We start from the raw sequence: 23563 nt of genomic DNA on the forward strand, positions 1-23563 counted from the left end.
CCAGAGAGCTTTCAGACCTTTCATCTGACCATTCGCCAGTGCTTCTTTAAAGCCAAGAAACCACAGACCACCCCCACAGACTGACATCGCACAGAACTAAAATATAAAAAGTATGCAGCTCAACATCGAAGCGGACATCGCTGTTCTACCGATGCTCTTAAAGTCATACTATTTGAACACCAAAAGGGAAGGACGTGCAAACCAACCATTTTAAAACAAATCTACAAATTGAACAGCTTGTACTGGAAAAGAGGCGACTGCGACGTGGTTGGCAAACCAACGGATTGGCATCTTCAAAACAACGTCTTAATGAAGCCACACAATCACTAAACCAAGCCCTGAAGAAAGACTCTGAAAACGCACAGCTACGGTGCTTTGAAAAACTTTCGCCAACCAATACAAAATATCCTCTGTGGAGGGTTCACCCAAACCTGAGCTCTCCAATCGAAACAGTCACTCCGATAAAAAATTCATCAGGAAGCTGGGCCCGCAGCGACGGAGATAGAGCCGAAACTTTAGCTTCACATCTGCGAAAAGTCTTTTAGACGAACTCAGCCAGTGGTCCATTTGTGTTACCACAAACCGAATCTAAAACAAATTTCATACCAACACTGTTTCAGCCAAAGGAGATCGCGAAAGTCACAGGGGAACTGAAACCGAAAAAGGCCCTGGGCGGTGAACTTATAACCCCAAATATGATAATTGAACTTCCAAACTCTGCTGCCGAGGTTATTTGTAAACTTTTCTATGCGATAATACGTCTCGGCTAATATCCTAGGAAATGGAAAAAAAAATGGAATCATAATGATACCGAAACCCAGAAAAGACCACAAAATTTCGTCGTCCTACAGACCAATTAGTTTATTATTGTTTCTGTCTAAACTCTTGGAAAAATGCATTTTAACACGCATAATTCCATATATGGTAGCACACAATGTAATCCCGGCACATCAATTTCGCTTCCGTCAAAGCCATGGTACAATCGAACAAGTTAACAGAATAAAATCAGAAATTCGCACAGAATCGAGCATCGGGAATACTGCAGCGCAATATTCCTTCATATATCTCAAGCTTTCGATCGAGTCTGGCTCGATGGGCTCATGTATAAAATCAAAACAAACGTACTTATATACACTCATAAGCTACATGAGTCGAATCTCTACAACAGAGTCTTCGCAGTACGGTGATACACAACAACATCTGACATTATCGAAGATGGAGTCCCGCACGGAAGCGCACTTTGACCTACTCTGTTCATCCTATATACAGCTGATGTTCCTACGAATGAGCAGCTAACAACATCAACATCTAGGAGCCCAAACTGAGCAACAACACAACTAGCCAATCACCTCATAGTAGTAGAGGTGATTGAACAACAACTCAACAGATTTGCCCTCCTAGCTGAAATTCAACCAGAACTGGGTCAAAAGACTCAACCGAAACCTAAACTCCCATTAAATCACATTAGGGAGAAAAGCTCGAACGCCCTGGTCAAAAAAATTGTTGCGCTGGTCGGGGACCGAAACTTTCATGTTGTTCCGGTTACTAAAGGGAATATTCACGAAACCAAACTTCAGACCAAATCTGAAGAACATTTCCGAGTTGTGTCCAAATACCTTGAAGAAGTAAAGACAAACTACTACACGTTCCAATTAAATGCATCTCAACATCGAAGCGGACATCGCTGTTCTACCGATGCTCTTAAAGTTATACTCGTGGCAGCAGCCACTATTTGAACACCAAAAGGGAAGGACGTGCAAACCAACCATTTTAAAACAAATCTACAAATTGAACAGCTTGTACTGGAAAAGAGGCGACTGCGACGTGGTTGGCAAACCAACGGATTGGCATCTTCAAAACAACGTCTTAATGAAGCCACACAATCACTAAACCAAGCCCTGAAGAAAGACTCTGAAAACGCACAGCTACGGTGCTTTAAAAAACTTTCGCCAACCAATACAAAATATCCTCTGTGGAGGGCTCACCCAAACCTGAGCTCTCCAATCGAAACAGTCACTCCGATAAAAAATTCATCAGAAAGCTGGGCCCGCAGCGACGGAGATAGAGCCGAAACTTTAGCTTCACATCTGCGAAAAGTCTTTTAGACGAACTCAGCCAGTGGTCCATTTGTGTTACCACAAACCGAATCTAAAACAAATTTCATACCAACACTGTTTCAGCCAATGGAGATCGCGAAAGTCACAGGGGAACTGAAACCGAAAAAGGCCCTGGGCGGTGAACTTATAACCCCAAATATGATAATTGAACTTCCAAACTCTGCTGCCGAGGTTATTTGTAAACTTTTCTATGCGATAATACGTCTCGGCTAATATCCTAGGAAATGGAAAAAAAAATGGAATCATAATGATACCGAAACCCAGAAAAGACCACAAAATTTCGTCGTCCTACAGACCAATTAGTTTATTATTGTTTCTGTCTAAACTCTTGGAAAAATGCATTTTAACACGCAGTATTCCATATATGGTAGCACACAATGTAATCCCGGCACATCAATTTCGCTTCCGTCAAAGCCATGGTACAATCGAACAAGTTAACAGAATAAAATCAGAAATTCGCACAGAATCGAGCATCGGGAATACTGCAGCGCAATATTCCTTCATGTATCTCAAGCTTTCGATCGAGTCTGGCTCGATGGGCTCATGTATAAAATCAAAACAAACGTACTTATATACACTCATAAGCTACATGAGTCGAATCTCTGACATTATCGAAGATGGAGTCCCGCACGGAAGCGCACTTTGACCTACTCTGTTCATCCTATATACAGCTGATGTTCCTACGAATGAGCAGCTAACAACATCAACATCTAGGAGCCCAAACTGAGCAACAACACAACTAGCCAATCACCTCATAGTAGTAGAGGTGATTGAACGACAACACAACAGATTTGCCCTCCTAGCTGAAATTCAACCAGAACTGGGTCAAAAGACTCAACCGAAACCTAAACTCCCATTAAATCACATTAGGGAAAAAAGCTCGAACGCCCTGGTCAAAAAAATTGTTGCGCTGGTCGGGGACCGAAACTTTCATGTTGTTCCGGTTACTAAAGGGAATATTCACGAAACCAAACTTCAGACCAAATCTGAAGAACATTTCCGAGTTGTGTCCAAATACTTTGAAGAAGTAAAGACAAACTACTACACGTTCCAATTAAAAAGCAGCAAGGGCTTTCAAGTTGTATTAAAATGAATTCAGTCCGATGTATCCGCTAATGAAGTTATCGATGCCCTCAAAGAAAACGGTTTATCTGCAAAGAACGTTAGTAACATCATTAAAAAAACAAAAAGCCGCAACCACTCTTCAAGGTAGAGCTGAAGCCAGATAGCAGAGTCTTGAATAAAAAAGAAGTGCATCTTATCTATAACCTGCAATACCTATTGCACCGGAGAATTACGGTGGAAGAACCACAGAAAAGGAACGGACAAGTGCAATGCGCAAACTGTCAGGAGTATGGACCCACCAGGACATACTGCTCACTGCGATCAGTCTGTGTAGTTTGTGGGGTCTTTCACAATTCCCCAAACTACCCAGCCAACAAGGAAGACTTCCAAAAGAAGAAATGTGGAACTGCGGAGGGAACCACACGGCTAGCTACAGAGGCTGTGTGGTCTGCAAGGAGTTGAAAAACCGCATGCGACGGTTGACTACGAATGAGCAGCTAACAGCATCAACATCTAGGAGCCCGAACTGAGCAACAACACAACTAGCCAATCACCTCCTAGTAGTAGAGAAATGGCTAACCAAATAAATGAACAAAAGCAAACACATTACGTTTACTCTGAACAGGCAAACATTCCCTCCACTATCATTGAATAGTAGGCAGATTCCCCAAATCAACGAAGTAACGTATCTCAACACTCAGCTAGACAGACGACAGACAGGAAACTACATTTAAAACTAAATGCCAGCAGCTTCCACTGGATCTTAAACTCTCGCTCGCCCCTGCGTCTGGAATACAAGGTCCTGCCTTACAATTCCACTCTCAACCCCATCTGGACTCCCAGCTATGGGGAACGCGAGCAGCAGCAATATAGATATCATACAGCGCACACAATCAAAAATCCTGAGAACTATCACTGGAGCACCATGGTATTTTCGCAACCAAAAACATCCACAGGGACCTCGGCATTCTTGTAGTAAAAGATGAAATAGACAAACAAAAAGCGACCTACAATGAAAACCTGTGTGTCCATCCAAATCAATTCGCAATAGGCTTAGCTCGGGTTTCCAGCAGAACCAGATCGCAACGCAACTCAGTCATACGATTGTTAGTTGTATTACCTTAAGATTTGGTACACTTATTGTTAGTATCCGAAAGGAAAAGAATCAATAAATAAATAGCAAAGCAATAAAAAAAAAACTATGTGACGTCTACTGTTAACAAGGGTATGAGCGTTCTTGGGTTTATTAAGCGATGGTCGAAAGGATTTGACGATCCTAATACAACTTAATTATTATCTACTTCCCTTTTCCGTCCTAATTTAGAATATTGTGTCCCCAATGTCAAGTACACATCGGTCGTATTGAGTCGGTACAAAAAAAATTTCTTCTTTTCGCCCATCGTGGTTTGAACTGGGTTCAAAACGTTAGGTAGATTAATATAACTTAATTTAGCAACTCTCGGTAATCGTACAATCTTGCTTGGAACTATTTTTATGCACAATCTTGTCAGAGGTGTTATTGACTCTATAGGATGCGCCCTTTAGACCAACCCGCTAATACCACCCTCTTAATTTGCCAAGATGTACCTCAAATTTTGGCCTGCATGAACCCTTTCGTGTTCCTTGTAATAGTTATAATAATATATATAATCAAATTTGTATTTTAAAACTGATCCCTTTTATGAAAACAACATTTTGAACATATTTGCACCGTACCTAGTTTTAGTTTTTTTGTAAATGTCTCTATATTATGTTAACTCGATAGTTGCCCATAATCCTTAAAAAGAACGCGCGTAACCAGCTCTTGCTTGGTTTTGTTGGGCAACTTGTTTGTTGTTGCTTGCCAAAAAATATATTGAACCCCTAAGCTATGTTCTGTAACACAGTTTTAAGAAAAACGGATACCTTTAAAAATAAAACTAATGGTTAAATGATTGGGAAAATTGAATACAACATTCTTCACTATCTCCTTTAAAAAGTACTATAAAATTATTAAGAAATGTTTTCTTCATTTCAGTCCCTGGAAAGTACGCGACGTATGCTTGCCCTCTGCGAGGAGGTAAGAAATCAAAACAGCGGAAATTTATCAGAAACGTATTTTAATGTAACGTCATTATAACACTAAGTTGTTTTATTTTTACTTTTTAAATTTACTTACAATACATCCTATCCACTTCTATACGTGGATATATTTAAAAGAAAAGTTACAGGGGATCATATAGGAAGTGATTTCCTGATTCTTATGCCGCTCATTATATTAACCGGGAAACCCCAAAACTTATCGCAACTCAAACCTTCAAAAAAGATTTTTTCATAGAGACAAAGCACCTCCAAATGGTAAAGGCCATTATGGATAATGTTTCATATATTATTTAATATAAAAACTTTTAAATTGTATTTACAAATGATCTCGACAACTAGAATTTATTAATTGGTTATTATTTTTTAAACCGAGTTGTATAATGACTTAACAAATGTTAAGTATTGTGTTGTAAAAATTTGTAATGTAGGTGTCTGATCCACTATTATTCTTCGACGTCACATTTGTCATTTTTTTACCGTTCACCGTACTTTTATTTATCTTTTAAACACCACCTATAAAACTCAAACTGCAAGCTGACAACTGCTAGCTGCGTAAAAAATTACATACAAAACCTTAAATTCAGATCAATTATGAAAATGAGTGTAAAAATAGTAGTGTACACATGTTGGAATTATATCACAGCACAAGGCTTACTTCCTTAGAACCATTTCCTGTGCGCAAAAACAAATAATTGTGAAAAATGAACGCTAATGTTTCAGTAGAATAAAAGATAACACCTACCACGGATGTATGTGTATTTGTCAGTTTTTATAAATTATAGCTCAGCCAAGAGTTGCATAAAACAAGAAAATTAATAAAATGTTATCAACTCAACAATAAACAAAGAATCGGAAATCGATAAAACGGTATCGATAAGGTTTCGAAGGGACGCTGCGGACTGCTGTGAAATTTTAGGAAGACTACACTTCGTACACTTTTAAGGACTGATCATGGCCTTTTCATTGTTGTCGATGACTTGCTATACCTTGATACTTCTCCATAGATACATGAAATTAAGTGATTGTTTCAAAAAGGCTGACTAAATTTTTAAACTTCGAATACTTGCTACTAAATTCGGAAGTCGAGCACCAGTTGGGGATAACGAGGCTAAGCGTCGAGCTTCGGCTTCACGGCCATTACAAGCGACATAATTTTTGCCTTGGCTACTATTGTTAATTCTTTCAACTCGACTCCAAACGTATCGCTTGGATCTATCTCCTCTATACATTCTTGCAATTGATTTGCATTATCAATTTAAAACACCAAGCCTACATTGCAATTCTTGCGCTTAAATCGCAACCGACCTTGAAACTAGCCGTTCTTCCAATATACGAATACTTCTTAATAGGCTTTTAAGGTTGTGTTTTATATATATTTAAAAAAATATATAAATTGGTAAAATATTTTTTTGAAATGTATATCGTGTATATGTATATGTGTGTGCAATATTTAAATATGTTTAACGCATGCAAATCTAGCTCTACTATATAGATACGTATGTGCCAAGAATTGAAAGCGAGGCGCAATTTTTCAGCACAAGACAATTAATATATAATTTTTGTCTACAACTCTAGCTTTCAATTTTTGCACAAACACATCAGGCTCTGCGTTCGGATCTTTGAATCTGGTTCCTCATGCAGTCAAAGCAAGTGCAGGGCATCCCTCGGTGATGGCAGTAATTAGAGACCGGCAAAATTTGTTAGCAAGCTTAAAATGCATTTCCTAACAAAAAAAAAACTAATAATATATAATCATAATGTGCCGGACAACGCTAGACCACAAACATCAATAGCGACTTGCCAAAAGCTCCGAGCGCTTGTATGGGAGGTTCTTTTGCATCCACCTTAACGGACATCGCACCAAGTGACTACCACCTTTTCCTCTCAATGTCGACCGATTTGGATAGTAAAAAATAAGCTACAAGAGAGGATTGTGAAAACCGACTGGTTAGAAGTAGAAAAAAAGAAGAAAAATAAATCGAAATAAATTTAAAACAAATCGGTTAATTCTAAAAAAAAAATTCTAATAAAAAAAAGCTTTGAATTTCATGTACAAATAATGGATAACTTCTGACTTGACCTTATATAAAAGCTAAGAACAAGCTCGACTATGTTTTTTTCTGGCAGACCAAAGTACAGGCCGGTAAACCCAAAAAAAACTATCCGATTGAAAAGACTTTGCAATTACCAAAAATATTCCTGAAAATCTTATGAACGCCAAAGATTATTTATCTGATCACTCGCCTGTCCTTTTTTTTTACTCCGACATCCAGGAACATTAAAACAATCGTTTAAATTGACTTCACAGAAAACCAATTGGGTTAAGTACAGGAAATATATAAGCTCACACATTGTGCTAAGTCCTCATCTAAACGATGAAGCCAACGTTACAGCTTTGTTAATACACTGGTGTCTGTACTTGTCTCTGCAGCTCGAGTTTCAACACCTCAAACTACAAACACACAATACAACCAAAACAAGACAAATCTACAAATTGAACAGTTCGTCCTCGAAAAGCCACTCCATCTGCTAGGCAAAGCTTAAGACATGCCTCACGTCAACTCTTTAAATCTTTACAGTCAAAAGCACCATTTTTCAAGCGCCGCTACATAGAGCAATTGTCAGCATCTAGTACAAAACACTCACTATGGAGAGCTCACCCAATTCTAAGCTCACCGAAAGAATCTGTGAAGCATTAGAAATCCCACAGGCGGCTGGGCGCGCAGCGGTGCAGACAGAACCAGCACGTTTGCCAACCACCTAAAAAATGTCTTCTAACAAAATCCTGCCACTAGTGCATTGACTTTGCCGACTTTACCATATGAGCCTCAGCTTCAAAATGAGCCAATTGAGATTCGCCTAAACGAAATCGTGAAATCATTAAAAATCAGCTGAATCCGAAAAAAGAATCGCCGTCCTGCGACCTCATAACCCCCAATATGGTCACTGAGCTCCCATATTGCACCGTTTGCCTATCACCCAGCTTTTTAATTTTTTTTTTTTACATATGCATTTTATTTATTGATTAGGGACTTAGAAAGAAATATAATTTTTAAACACCCTAGACAGATAAGAAATATCTAACTTTAACATATGGAGCAACACTGTTCTGCTGACGAGCTGTTAAAGTCAGCTAATTGTGTACCATCTGTTTTGTATGAAATTGGCGCGAAAAATTGTGCGACTTTGATCGTTTATTGTGGCAAAAGTTAACGAAAAAGTTAGATGAATAAATATGGAAAACGATTGTCCATGTATGTAAAACTAAAGTTTATCAATGTTTGAGTCGAAACCATAAAGTCGATTAAGGAAAAAGTGAAAATCTTTGTCAATTATTTAAATAAACACTTGCCTAAATGTAATTCAACTCTAGAAAGATTTAAGGGAAAGCACGCAAAATTTATATTTTTTTTTTTTTTACATATGCATTTTATTTATTGAATCTTCTCTGAATTGAGACTAACAATAAGTATATAAAATCTTAAATTAAAAAGCTATATCTGACAGTCAAGTTGACTGACGCGGGATGTAAGGGCTCTAATAACTATTGCTGAGCTGGAAGGTCATTTCGTTGCAATCGGGTCCGGTCGGAAGCTCTGGCTAGGACCCTGGCGAGCTGGTTTGGATGAGAAGTTAGTTTGGTGTGGTAGGACGCTTTTTGTTTTGATATTTCATCTTTTACGGGTAGAATGCCAAGATCTCTGTGGATGTTGTCGTTCCGAACATACCAAGGTGCCCCAGTGATAGTTCTCAGGATTTTTGATTGTGCTCGCTGGATAATGTCGATGTTACTGCTGGTCGCGTTTCCCCACAATTGTGAGCCGTAAGTCCAGACTGGCTTAAACGTTGAATTGAAGTGCAGAACCTTGAAGTCCAGGCAGAGGGGGGAGCGAGCGTTTATGAGCCAATGGAGGTTATTGGATTTTAGTTTTAAATGAATTTTCTTAGCTTCGATATATCTCCGCCATGTAAGTCTTCTGTCAAGGTGGACGCCAAGGTACGTTACATCGTCAGCTTGTGGAAGTGGCGTGTTATTCAGAGTTAGCGGGGGACACGTTTGTCTGTTAAGAGTAAACGTTATGTGTTTACACTTTTGCGCATTTATTTTTATACGCCAGTCTGATAACCACCTCTCCACTACCACGAGATGATCAGCTAGTAGTGCTGTTGCCTGTATTGGGCATTTGGACCGTCTTAAGATCGCGGTATCGTCTGCGAATGTAGAAGTAGTTATCCGCTCGTTCGTGGGAATATCTGCGGTGTAAAGGAGAAATAGAGTTGGACCAAGGGCGCTACCTTGAGGAACTCCAGCCTCTATCGTGTAATCGTCGGATATTGTAGTGTTGCATCTCACGGCGAAGGCTCTGTTGTAAAGGTACGATTCAAGTATCCTGTGAGTGTTTTCCGGTAGTAACGCTCTGATTTTATGCATAAGGCCATCGAGCCAGACTCGGTCGAAAGCCTGCGCAACGTCAAGGAATACCGCACTGCAGTATTCCCGAGACTCGAATGCAGCTTTTTAATGACATCGCAAAACTTGGCCCCTTTCCAGTGAGATAGAAAAAGCCAACTATAATAATGATAGCAAAGCCGGGAAAATACCACAAAATCCCCACGTCGTATAGACCTACAAACTCTAAACTAAACTTATTAAAAAACGCTTATAGACTCGGATAAACACATACCTAAGAATCCAGGAAGGAATCACATCACATAAATTTGGGTTTCGTGAATAGCACCAGACATTTGAGCAGGTCAACCGGATAATATCAGAAATTCGGAAAGCGTTCGAAAAACGAGGCTGATGTACTGCAAGCAATTGATAGAGTTTGGCTAGAAGGTCTAATGTACAAGATCAAGACAATGCTCCCCTAGGCCAGAAAATTTCGTGTGAGGTGCTGGAGTTCCTCAAGGCCAACATTATACGTCCTCTACACAGTCGGGATGTCCGACAAGCACACGACTAACATCATCTACGTTTGCTGATGAAACAGCTATTCTTAGCCGCCCAATATGCCCGATGCAAGCAATTGAGCAGCTAGCTCTTCATCTGGTCGATGTTGAAAAATGGATTGAATCAGATTGGCGAATTTAAAACAAGGTTGAGCAACCAATCACATCTCCGTCGCAATAACTTACCCACCCAGCGACGGACTTGGGGGACGCTCAACCAGAATACAGTCTTAGTATACTATTAGTTAAATTTTAATGTTAAGACTCATAAACTTATTGTTAGTCTCAAAATCAGAAAAAATTCAATAAAGCAAAGTTTAAAAAAAAAAAATCGTTGACTATGGTTGTTTCACCTCTGTAATTCCGTCCTTGTTGTCCGCATAAAGTAATGCTGACTTTAACCATGTTCCCCATCTGGTATACAAACAAAAAAAATATAAAAAAAAATAAGCGAAAAGATATGATTCAAACAACTGCATAATGCTTTTAGTATAGTGCCACGCTAAAAAAAGCTCAATGAGCGACGGTGCAACACAACAACATCTGACGACTACATTATCGAAACATCCGTCCTATATACAGCGGATGTTCCTACGAATGAGCAGCTAACAACATATACGTTCGCTGACGACACTGCAATCTTAAGTCGCTGTAGGAACCCAAACCGAGCAACAACACAACTAGCCAATCACCTCATCGTAGTAGAGAGGTTGCTATCTGACCGGCGTATTCAAATAAAGGAACAAAATTGCAAAAACGTTACGTTTACTCTGAACAGTATAACTAAATGCCAGCAGCTTTCACTGGATCTTAAACGCTCGGTCGCCCCTGCGTCTGGAATAAAAAGTCCTGCTTTATAATTCCACTCTCAACCCTATCTGGATTCCCAGCTATGGGGGAACCCGAGCACCAGCAATGTAGACATCATACATTGTATGCCAGTAAAAGATAAAATAGACAAACAAAAAGAGACCTGCAATGAAAAACTATATGTGCATACAAATCATCTCGCAAGAGGCTTGACTCGGGTTTCCAGCAGACTATTGACATAAGATTTGATAAAATTGTTGTTAGTATCCGAAAGGAAAAGATTCAATAAATAAATAGCAAAGCAATTAAAAAAACTTTCTTCGCTATTAAGTTTAAACCGTGTGCCAAACAATTTATTTCAATAAAATTTGGGAAGAAAAACCATTACATTTCGAAAAGGCTATAATCTTGTAAGCCGTAGCAACGGTCAGGAGCAACCAGACTTCTGACTCATTCCCGCGTGGCCACAATATGCGAATGCTATCGTTGGCAAATCGAGAAACAGTTGCATTAACTACTTCTTGCAGTTGTTTACATGGCAATAAAAAGGTTAATTTTCGCTCAATGTTCCTCCAGTCAAATTCGCGACATACCGCCCTTGTGAGTCTGTAGTTTCGTCCACTGATACCCAATCGCTTTTGTCCTTGAAACAGTCGCGAATTTTTCGGATTGATTGTTTGTAGCATTTGTCTAAGTAATTTTTCCTAAGGGTACTTTAATCTGGACTTTATTGCCGTGTGTAATTGCTTAAGAAATTTTATCCGTTAACTGATTAAGAAAATGGGCTGAAACGAGGGGAAAATGAGAGGAGGGTTCCTAATTAGGTGGTTGACGAGAAGGTTCACGGGGAGAAGTTACTGGGGTTACTTAGATTTAGAAAACGCGAGGGATCGTATTTAGAAGTTGACAATAAGGTTTACGGGATCAAACGAGGGGAGTGAAAACGAATTGACAAGAAAGGTTCACGAGGGAGAAGTTACTGGGGTGTGACGGGTGACCGTTACTTAGATTTAGAAAGTGTGTTTGTTCCATCGTATCCCACCCCCAATTCCAATAAATGCACACAAATTTAAATATAAAAATGTTTTTATTTTATTATTTTGATTAAATGTACAAATATTTATATTTATTTATATTATGGCACGTATCCGGTCCCTCTTTCGTCGGCCCAGCACATGATAGTATATGTGTGCCATATACCGTTTTGCGCTTCCTCAATGAGGTTATTTTTATTGGAGAGTAGCACTCCAAATGCTTTGAGGAATCCTTTTATTTTATCACAAACCATTATGTTTTTGGTTTTTATTGTTGTTTAACGCTGTTGTTTATTGTTTAGCGCTTTTGTTTTGCTATTTAACGCTGTTGTTTTGATTTTTAGCGCTGCTGTTTTGTTGTTTAACTCTGTTGTTGTTGCTGCTGATTTTTAGAATCCCAAGAACCTTCGAATCGAATTGAATTTTCTTCCTAGATACTACTCACTTTATCCCCTCTTCATATTGAGGATCACGCTTTCTTCCACCGCCAACCCTCCCTTCCCACGAAATGAACTTTTTTCAACATTTCAGTTAGACTAATGCCACAGTTTTTTAGAAACCGAGTAGTCAACAGCTTGGTTGCTGTGCACTGATCACGTTCTTTATATTAAGGATCATGCTTTCTTCCACAACCAACCCTCTCGTCCTATCAACTATTCGATGGATTCAACCAATGAAAATGTTGCAACTCCAATTTCTTAACTTAAATTTAAGAAAATCTTGTCATAAACCAATTAAAAAGTTTGTTTATTACAGAAACTATTTTAAAGTTCATACTAATCATCTAGCCTCAAAGTTTTATTAAAAGTAAAATCTCTTTTTAATGAGAATAGTCTGTTAAAATTTTCCTAAAGTGAACTACTCCTTTTAAAGGGTTTTTCAATAGGTGCGCTTCAAATTTTTCCCGATAGGGACGGCGAACGACGCCATGTTTTTCCTTGTTCTCTTGACATATGAAACTACATTAGTATACATTTCATCATGGAACGCTACACACTTGAACAGCGATTGCAAATTGCAAATTTTTTATCAAAATAATCGTTCTGTTGCTGCTACTTTAAGAGCATTACGGCCATTTTACGGTCCATTTAACAAGCCAGCCCGTTCGACAATTGACCGTCTAGTGGCAATATTTGAGTCTACGTTTTCGACCGATTTATGCGAAAAAGTGGTTGAAAATTGGGTTCAACGATTCGACTTCGTAAAACGTGCACGCGGTGGTCATGCGAAAGAATTCGAGTTTCATAATTAAATGTTTATGTTAGTTGAAAAGTCAAACCGTTTCTGTTTTGTTCAAAAAAAAAGTTGAAGCGCTCCTATTGAAAAACTCGTTACTAGTTTCGAAACTAGAAAAGTGTTTTAATCAACGCCTCTGTGAAAACAATTCAATTATAACTTTAAAGTGAATTAAACAAACTACAAATTAATTACAATATAAACAAACTACAAATTTATTACATTACAAACTGTTGCAAAAATAAAAAAACAAATATGAATAACCAAGCGCCAAAATAATGTGAGTCTTGTTGTCGATTGATCCCGGTGTGAGTGAATCACCATGTCATCACCGAGGACTACAAGCGGAATGCTATCGAACCGCTAGATGAAAGAATCAATTAAATTTCGGATGGTTATGAACGTAAATGAAGGAGAGGAATTAAGATACCCGGAAGAGATCCTTCGAAGCAGGAGAGGCTTTAAAAACCCATTTATATAATGTACTTTAAAGCTTTATTTGCGACAAAGTTAATTTTAAGCTATTTGCGGAATCTAGCTTGTGAAAGAGGATGAAAATGGACATCAAACAGTTCCAAAGCAAAATGGAAGTTGTAGCACATAATGCAGATTTAAATAATGTGTTCACCAAACACATTTGGAATGAGTCCAAATATAAAAGAAAATGGTTGAGTTTCAGGAAAAGGATAGCGGGTGGACCCTAGTTCGCATAATTCGATTGGAAATGAAATTCAATCAATATAAACCGCTTTCTGGCTCTTCATTTATTCCTTCACCACCCAAGATTGCTAAGAATAATGCAATAGTTAATATTCAAAATAACAGAGACTCATACTGTTTTAAATGGACCGTGTTTTCGGCTTAAACAAAGATATCAAGAAGCCTTATGTGTATGCTACACATATAAAGTTGATATAAGTGCTGAAAGATTTATTTGGACGTCTTTATCATTCTGGAGTTAAAAAGCCGACGCATGTAAAAATACTCTTCCTGGATGGAGAAGGATTTGGTCACAACACGTGGTTATACAATTTTTTTAAGTTATGAATTTTTGTCTTTATAGACCTACTTTAACTTATTATGTTACATTATTTGTTTTATTTTCTTTTAAAGAAGACTGCATAATGGACGGTAAGGGTTTTGTCACATTATTCAGTGTATTCAGATTTCGAGTGTATACTTGGACGTAAAAATATTGATGTAAGTCCTAAATTATATAATAATAATAATAATAATAATAATAATAATAATAATAATAATAATAATAATAATAATAGTAATAATAATAATAATAATAATAATAATAATAATAATAATAATAATAATAATAATAATAATAATAATTATAATATAATAATATATAATAATAATAATAATAATAATAATAATAATAATAATAATAATAATAATAATAATATAATAATATATTACGACATGTACTAATTTCATAAGCAAACTATATAAATTTATTTAGATTCAAACAATTTTTTTGTTGGGCAATGTCTCAACCTTTACCTTACCAAGGGTTTAGTGGTTGTCTCCGATAGACGTTGAAAATTTAGCAGTAGAAAATATTCCAAGCGATGCATCGCTGTACAAAAGTAAATTTTTCAACTTTAACCAAATTCGTCCAAATAATTTTTTTTTTAATACTTTATTCAATGTATATAATTATAATTATAATTATTATTATATAAACTATTTTTCTAGTCGTCGCACTAGATATAAAGTAAAAAAATCAAAAGAAAGTAAGTTTTAAAGGAGAAAAATTTAGTTTCTTATTAAAGTTTGAGCTCGAAGGTTTCAGAATAAGTAGATTGCAGTGCTGGCTATTACATTCAGTTGAAATATCGTGCGTATTTTTGCAGCACCCATATATTTTTTTGTATTTTTCAAAATGTCGACCCAACAAACGAAAAAAAAAATTTATGATATTTGGATTGAAAGTGATAAGAACAAGCGATTGGATGCGGTTTGCGATTTTTTTTGGAATTTTCATCTTTTAGTTAAATTTTCTGAAGTCTCTAAAAAAGAGTTAAAGGCTTTTCTAAAAAATCTTTTTTTTTTTTTTTTTGTCTTAGTTATTTTGGGTTAAATTATATTTTTCTATATAATTCCAATATAATAATTTTGTATTTCAAATAAAAAAAAAATAAATGAAATTGATAAGAACCAACGATTAAGTTTAAAAATAATGTATTTCATTCAAATAAATATCGAAACAATTAAATCCCGCTAAATTTTGATTTTCCCACACTGTGCGATGGTGGTTACGGACATATTTCAGATGTGGACTTCTACCGTTTTTTCCAGCAAATAAGCTAGCTAGTAATAGTGAAAAAGAAGGAAAATTGATTGAAATTAAAAATTAAATTGTACTATTAGTTATAAAAATTTACAACAAAGTTTGCCTATTGGGATGCAGCTTAAAAAATTTCATAGAGGGCTACAGGTTGAGCATAAAACCTTGTCTCAAAACGCATTTCGACCTTAACACCCGTTATCGTCAAAACGCTAAAAACTCGTTTAAAAAAGATTATTAAATAATGCAGTTTACGTCAAAAATATGGAAAATATCGAGAAACGTGTCGATATACAAATATTTTTTAATTGGGAACCTCCACAGACTAAAGTCGCTGGCCGTAAAAACTATGAGGTCGACTATTAATTTCAAAATTTAATTTTCAAAGTCCCACAAAACTAATGAATGATTTTAATACTATTCAAATGAGAGGAATCAAATATCTATACGATAAGCCCATTTATCTAGGGTTTACAGTATTAGAGTTATCAAAGTTGAACATGTATAATTTTTATTATCAGTATATGCAACCAAAGTTTCAAGATAATATAAGATTATATTACATGGATACAGATTCCTTGATGCATACAATTAAAACGAATGACTTTTATAGAGATATTTGGGATGATATACAATTAAAATTTGATTCATCTGGATATTTTAAAAAAAGAGCTAAATTATATGATTTTTATATATGTAATAATGCGGTGTTAGGTGTTTTTAACGATGAGCTGAGGGCAGACCAATTTCAGAGTTTGTATATATTATTTTTTTTTGGTTTAACATATGAGTTTTAAATGTATAAAAATTATATTTCAAAATAAAATGTGAATTAAATACAATATTTGCGTGTGTTTGGGTTCTGTTTGAGCATTTGTTTATATATTGGGTGAGTAATTTTATTTGCTTGTTTTTGTACCCGTTGCCTATCTAGATAATTCCACAGTTCCAATTCATGTTATTCCATTTCAGCTTCAGGTTCATCTTTTTCATCATCTTTATCGTCTTCTTTTTTTTGTTGTTCCTAACTGTTTTTAGATAGAGTCCCAACTCTTCTTCATAAGGATTAAAGTCATTAATTACATCACTGCTATTGCTTAAATTAATATATATTTTTTGGTGATACACTTGAACAAAGTTAGTAGTATTAAAACTAGAATTATTGTTAGAACTAACATTGGTAAAACAACGTTAGACCCTTAAAGATTTGCCGCAATCCTGGATGCAATCCTTGCTCCTGGTGTGTAGGCTATAAATCCAAAACTCAATCACGTCGTTTCCAAGTCGGCGTTTATTTCACAAGCTATTCTTTGTTTCTTTCGATGTTCTTGTTTAGAGATGCAACAATGAGCTTAATGAATATCGATAAGAACATCCAATACACGGTTACATCGATACCTAATAATTAAATTAATACTAAATGTCGTGATTAAATCTTAATACGGGTATGAAATTATATTGTTCGCCGAATTCATTAACGAATTCATAGAAGCTCAGAGACAGAGACACCGATATGGATACTGCTTGAAATTTTTTTGGTTTTAAGATCACGGTCACACTGTCTTTTTAACGTTAAATTCAAACTTTATGGTTTAATTTATTATATTTTGTTTATCCCGCTAATTTTAACTTTTCAAGGTTTTCAGTTGTTACCTTTTAATGGTAAAAATATTTCGTATACATTTAAGCCTCGCTTTTTCATTTCGTTTTGTCGTCCACTCCATTAAATGAGCAAAATTGTACATTTTTAATACAATTTTGCTCATTGATGTATCGGACCCGGTGGCCCCGGTATTTTATACCAAAACCAGGTGCATATTTTTTACTATCGGGTATCGGTTCTGACAATTTTCCTCATTTATTGCTCATTGGAATCGTCATAGGTTCTCTTGCTCGCACTTGCTTAAAATCGTATTGTTAAAACAAAAAATGAGCAATGAATGTGGCCAACAATGTAGTGTCATAAGCCCATTAGAGTAGGTTTACGGAGCCAAAAAAAAATATTCAACTGAAGTGAGAGAGAGAGAAAAACGAATTAATAAAATTAAATATTAATAATTACTATCCTAATTAAACTTACCTTTGTTTTTGTTTGAAGTTGTATTTGCATTAAATTTGACTCCCTTCTGAAAAAATAAGTGTTTTGAAAACACCTAATTCATTATAAATATGTTACGGTTTAACAACTCAATACATTCCAACAAACACAGTCTCTGTCCGTCAGATTTCACCACTGTTAAATCAAGATGTTCCCACTAGTCTTGGATAATAAAAAAACTCCGCGTCTATTTCTGCACAGGTTTCCCGATTCCCCTTTGCACTAAATCAGTTTTGAATTTATGCAATTTTATCAATGCATCGCTTTTCTGTTTTGTTGAGAATTTGTTCTTCATTATGACTTATATCATCATCATCATTTACTGAGTATGGTAACCACTGTTAAATCAAGATGTTCCCACTAGTCTTGGATAATAAAAAAACTCCGCGTCTATTTCTGCACAGGTTTCCCGATTCCCCTTTGCACTAAATCAGTTTTGAATTTATGCAATTTTATCAATGCATCGCTTTTCTGTTTTGTTGAGAATTTGTTCTTCATTATGACTTATATCATCATCATCATTTACTGAGTATGGTAACGACTTATAGGGTAACAAGTCATCATACTCTTCAAAAATTGACAGATTTTCTGGTGCTGTTTTCACTTCTGTAGAATTCGTATTTGTTATTGCTTCTGTAGTACTTGTTGCTTCTGTAGTAGAAGTAGTAGTAGTAGTAGTAGTAGTAGTAGTAGTAGTATTATTATTATTACTATTATTATTACTGTAGTACTAGTAGTATTTGTAGTTTTTTCTTCTGGAGTTGATGTTGTCTGAACTAAAATTATTTGATACAAAAAAACGTTTTAAGGATGTTTCTGTGACTGTTGTTGTTATTCTTACCTCTAACTCATTCATATTTTGGATATTCAGCAGCGAAATGTTCTTGTAGAGATACAGTTTCAGTTGAATATCTAAAATATCGTTGTTTGGGAGAATAATGTTTTTATTCAAACTTGATGTTCACGTCAGTTGAGTTCAAAGAAACAACCAGGAAATTTTATCTTTAAGAACATCTGGCCACCACGTTTTAGTTTTCACCACATCTTAGTATTCTCATTCTTATGTAAATTAATTATATTCCGGTCTCGATGTCTTGGTGAACGGGTGCCACTGAATGGCAGTGTATCTTCAGTAAGGGTGGTAGGTGGTGGAAGCCAGGAATGGGGTGCCGCCTACGATCCACGTAGTCTCCGAAAGGGGTACAGTGGAGTACCACTGTGTTGCCAATAAAGGTTTACGTTGAGAAAATAACTGTCCTCCTATGCTCCTGGCCCTAAGCGCAGTAAGCGTATTGATAAATGATAACGACGAAGGCCGGAGTAAAATTTGAGAGCAGCAGCTCTTTATTTCAGTAAATTCAAAACAGAACTGAACTTAAAGCTAACAAAAAAAGAGACTCACAGCGGCCACTCCAATGGGCAGTGCTTGCCGGCTATGCACGAGCTTCCGGCCAAACTGCTGACACAGCTTTCGGGCGATGGGTCATTGCCATCGCCCGGTTAACTTAGTTAACTTGTACACTTTTTCTTTCCTTAAAGACGTACGAGGTGTTTTCAAAAAGGTGACTTTTTAAATTTCGCGGGCAACATATTTTCGATTATCGATTTTTTTGTTTTATTATGTTGGCACACTCTTCCCTAACATCTCTACCAAGTTTCAAGTGAATCCCCCTTTTTGTTTGGTTATGAGAGGCGTGAAGGTTACAAGTTGTTTTGCGTGCTCGGCGATTTTTTGCTTTTTTCGGTCTTGGCTCACCTGGGCTCTTTCATTGGGACGATTCGGCTTTGGTTTCGATATCATATCAGTTATGACCCTTTTGAGTAAGTCTGGGTCGTCGTTGACGTCCATCAACAGCTCTTTAGCGATGCTCATGCGGCGGTTCCTTTGGTCAAAATTCAGCAAATTCGGAACAAACTTCGCCGACACACGTCTCATGCCCAAAACGTTTGAAAAAATTTCATGTCACGATCCAAGCGATATAACAACATCATCAGCAACTTCTCTGATAGTGATTCGACGATTTTCCAAAAAAATTTTCTTCACTGCCTGAACGTTTTCATCAGTTGTTGACGTGCTTGGGCGACCAGAGCGAGATTCGTCATTGGCATCTTCCCGGCCATCTTGGAAAAATTTTTGCCATTTGTAAACATTTTTTTTACTCAGAACATTTTCACCGTATGCCACTGTCAACATTTCAAGTGTTTCGGGAACACTTAATTTTATTTTTTACACAAAATTTGATGCAAATCCTTTCATCCATATTTTTTGATAGCAAAAAATCGCCGAGCACGCAAAACAACTTGTAACCTTCACGCCTCTCACAACCAAACAAAAAAGGGGATTCACTTGAAACTTGGTACAGATGTTAGGGAAGAATGTACCAACATAACAAAAATACAACAAAAAAATCTATAATCGAAAATATGTTGCCCGCGAAATTTGAAAAGTCACCTTACTTTTTGAACACACCTCGTATATTAAACGTGTTATCACCACAACGCATTCTTGGGCTTATATTTCTGGTCACCTGCATCTGTTTTGTTGGTCAAATCCCAACAGGCCATGAGTTAAGTTCAAAATGGAGATTTATAAGCTATGGAAAATGGCATGTAATTTCAACAGAATTTAGCCGCTAAACGCAGACAACTATGACACCTGGAAACTGCAGATGCGTGCTATTGTGAAGAACGATTTATGGCAATTGGTTAATGGTATGAAAGTCTGCCCTGAAGATGAAGAGGACAGTGCCTGTCCGTAAAGTTAGTTTGCTAAAACGTGTAGCATTGTCTCATTAGGGAAGGAAGCGATGCCCGTGTTCATTTAAATGATTTCTTTGATGCAGTAAATAAACTGATAGAAACCGGAGTAGCCATTGGCCATGATTGTCTTGCGGTTCTCCTGTTATATAGTTTGCCGGAATTACACGAGACATTCCGATGTGCGAATGAGACACGAGATGAATTATCCAGCCCAGATATACTGCTAGTAAAAATTGTAAAGGAATCACAAACACGTAAAACAAAAACAGATCGCGAGGAACATAGTGACCTGAACGCAAACAATTTAAAGGGGAAAAGCTAACGAAGACAAGTTTCAAATCGCAAGGTAATTGGAAACAGGATGGTTTTCCAAACGAAATATGACGACAGCAAATCTGGCAGGAAAAATGCATGTTGAGGAGCGAAGGGCTACACACAGAAGCCAGAAGCGGATTTCTTGAGACCTGTAGCTAGGTTTACGTCGGTCCGACTTTTGGCAGCACTCTCTGTATGACATGAAGATTCATCAAATGGACGTAGTTACGGTGTACCGGAATGGTGAGCTTAAGGAAAAAGTATTCTAATAATTGTCGCTGGATGGGACATTCGTTACGACGACGGCGGGAACGGCTAAATAGCAACGTTAGTGCTCCATCGGGGTGGTTTGGGCTCTCTGTACGATTTCTACGATGCTGTCTCTCCCCCACAACTGGGAGCCATAAGTCCAGTTTGGTGTCAAAACGGAGTTGTAGAGAAGGACCTTGTAGTACAGACTGAGAGGGAAGCCAACGCAGACAGTTTGCCTTAGGTGAGTTCTTTTAGCTTCAATATGCGTGCGCCAGGTAAGCCGTCCGTCGAGATGTACGCCAAGAAACGTTTCTTCATCTGACTGAGGAAGCACGGTGTTGATTAGTGTAAGGTTAGGGACATTTTTCTATTTAAGGAAAAGGTTACGTGTTTACATTTTTGTTCATTTAATTTTATACGACAGTCTGAGAGCCAATTCTGTACTGCATCTAGATGGGTTGCGCTGATGCTTGTTGTAGACATTTAGATCGGCTGAGGAACGCAGAGTCGTCGGCGAAAGTAGACATAGTCAGTTGTCTGCTCGGGGGATTCACTTGAAACTTGGTACAGATGTTAGGGAAGAGTGTACCAACATAACAAAAATATAACAAAAAAATCTATAATCGAAAATATGTTGCCCGCTAAATTTGAAAAGTCACCTTACTTTTTGAACACACCTCGTATATTAAACGTGTTATCACCACAACGCATTCCTGGGCTTATATTTCTGGTCACCTGCATCTGTTTTGTTGGTCAAATCCCAACAGGCCATGAGTTAAGTTCAAAATGGAGATTTATAAGCTATGGAAAATGGCAAGTAATTTCAACAGAATTTAGCCGCTAAACGCAGACAACTATGACACCTGGAAACTGCAGATGCGTGCTATTCTTGTGAAGAACGATTTATGGCAATTGGTTAATGGTATGAAAGTCTGCCCTGAAGATGAAGAGGACAGGGCCTGTGCGTAAAGTTAGTTTGCTAAAACGTGTAGCATTGTCTCATTAGGGAAGGAAGCGATGCCCGTGTTCATTTAAATGATTTCTTTGATGCAGTAAATAAACTGATAGAAACCGGAGTAGCCATTGGCCATGATTGTCTTGCGGTTCTCCTGTTATATAGTTTGCCGGAATTACACGAGACATTCCGATGTGCGAATGAGACACGAGATGAATTATCCAGCCCAGATATACTGCTAGTAAAAATTGTAAAGGAATCACAAACACGTAAAACAAAAACAGATCGCGAGGAACATAATGACCTGAACGCAAACAATTTAAAGGGGAAAAGCTAACGAAGACAAGTTTCAAATCGCAAGGTAATTGGAAACAGAATGGTTTTCCAAACGAAATATGACGACAGCAAATCTGGCAGGAAAAAGGCATGTTGAGGAGCGAAGGGCTACACACAGAAGCCAGAAGCGGATTTCTTGAGACCTGTAGCTAGGTTTACGTCGGAAAAAGGAAAAAGTATTCTAATAATTGTCGCTGGATGGGACATTCGTTACGACGACGGCGGGAACGGCTAAATAGCAACGTTAGTGCTCCATCGAGGTGGTTTGGGCTCTCTGTACGATTTCTACGATGCTGTCTCTCCCCCACAACTGGGAGCCATAAGTCCAGTTTTGTGTCAAAACGGAGTTGTAGAGAAGGACCTTGTAGTACAGACTGAGAGGGAAGCCAACGCAGACAGTTTGCCTTAGGTGAGTTCTTTTAGCTTCAATATGCGTGCGCCAGGTAAGCCGTCCGTCGAGATGTACGCCAAGAAACGTTTCTTCATCTGACTGAGGAAGCACGGTGTTGATTGTTCATTTAATTTTATACGACAGTCTCAGAGCCAATTTTGTACTGCATCTAGATGGGTTGCGCTGATGCTTGTTGTAGACATTTAGATCGGCTGAGGAACGCAGAGTCGTCGGCGAAAGTAGACATAGTCAGTTGTCTGCTCGTAGTGATATCAGAAGTGTATATAAGGTATAAAGTTGGCCCTGGAACGCTGCCTTGAGGAACTCTAGCTTCGATGTTATGTTCAGGTGACTTGGAAGTATTGAATCTCACAACGAATATCCTGTTGTAAAGATATGACTTCAAGAGTTTATGTGTGTTATTAGGGAGCAATATTTTTATTTTATGCATTGGGCCGTCAAGCCGTTCAAAAATACCGCAGAACAGTATTCCCTATTTTCAAATGCACTTCGAATTTCTGATGTTCACCTGTTCGATGTTTTTCGCGAAAGCCGAATACTATTATGTCTATGAAGTATGGTATGATACGGGTTAGAAGGCATTTTTGAAAGAGTTTTGATAGGCACGAAAGTAAACTGATTGGTCTGTATGAGGAGGTGAGCGTGTGGTCTTTCCAGGTTTTGGTATCATTATGATGATTGACCTTTATAATTATGATGATTTTTCCACCTTTTTGGGAAGCAATCCAGTCTTGTCATCGCGTTGAACAGCTGACATATGGTACCAACGGCGCATAGTGGGAGTTCAATAAGCGTTTTTGGAGTTATTAGATCGCAGCCTTGAGATTTTCCCGGTT

General features: G+C 37.4%; 1 protein-coding gene across 2 annotated transcripts in view; it reads left to right on the top strand.

Moving 5' to 3' along the window:
* Nucleotides 1–23563, top strand: part of LOC128264029 (synaptosomal-associated protein 25) — a 475697-nt gene that overhangs the window by 66483 nt on the left and 385651 nt on the right. For both annotated transcript variants that reach the window (XM_052999312.1, XM_052999313.1), the window contains exon 3: nucleotides 5200–5241. In XM_052999312.1, the coding sequence (XP_052855272.1) occupies nucleotides 5200–5241 (42 nt within the window). The remainder of the gene's footprint in view (nucleotides 1–5199; nucleotides 5242–23563) is intronic.

Source organism: Drosophila gunungcola, unplaced genomic scaffold (genome assembly GCF_025200985.1).
Source record: "Drosophila gunungcola strain Sukarami unplaced genomic scaffold, Dgunungcola_SK_2 000051F, whole genome shotgun sequence".
NCBI classification, from domain to species: Eukaryota; Metazoa; Arthropoda; class Insecta; order Diptera; family Drosophilidae; genus Drosophila; species Drosophila gunungcola.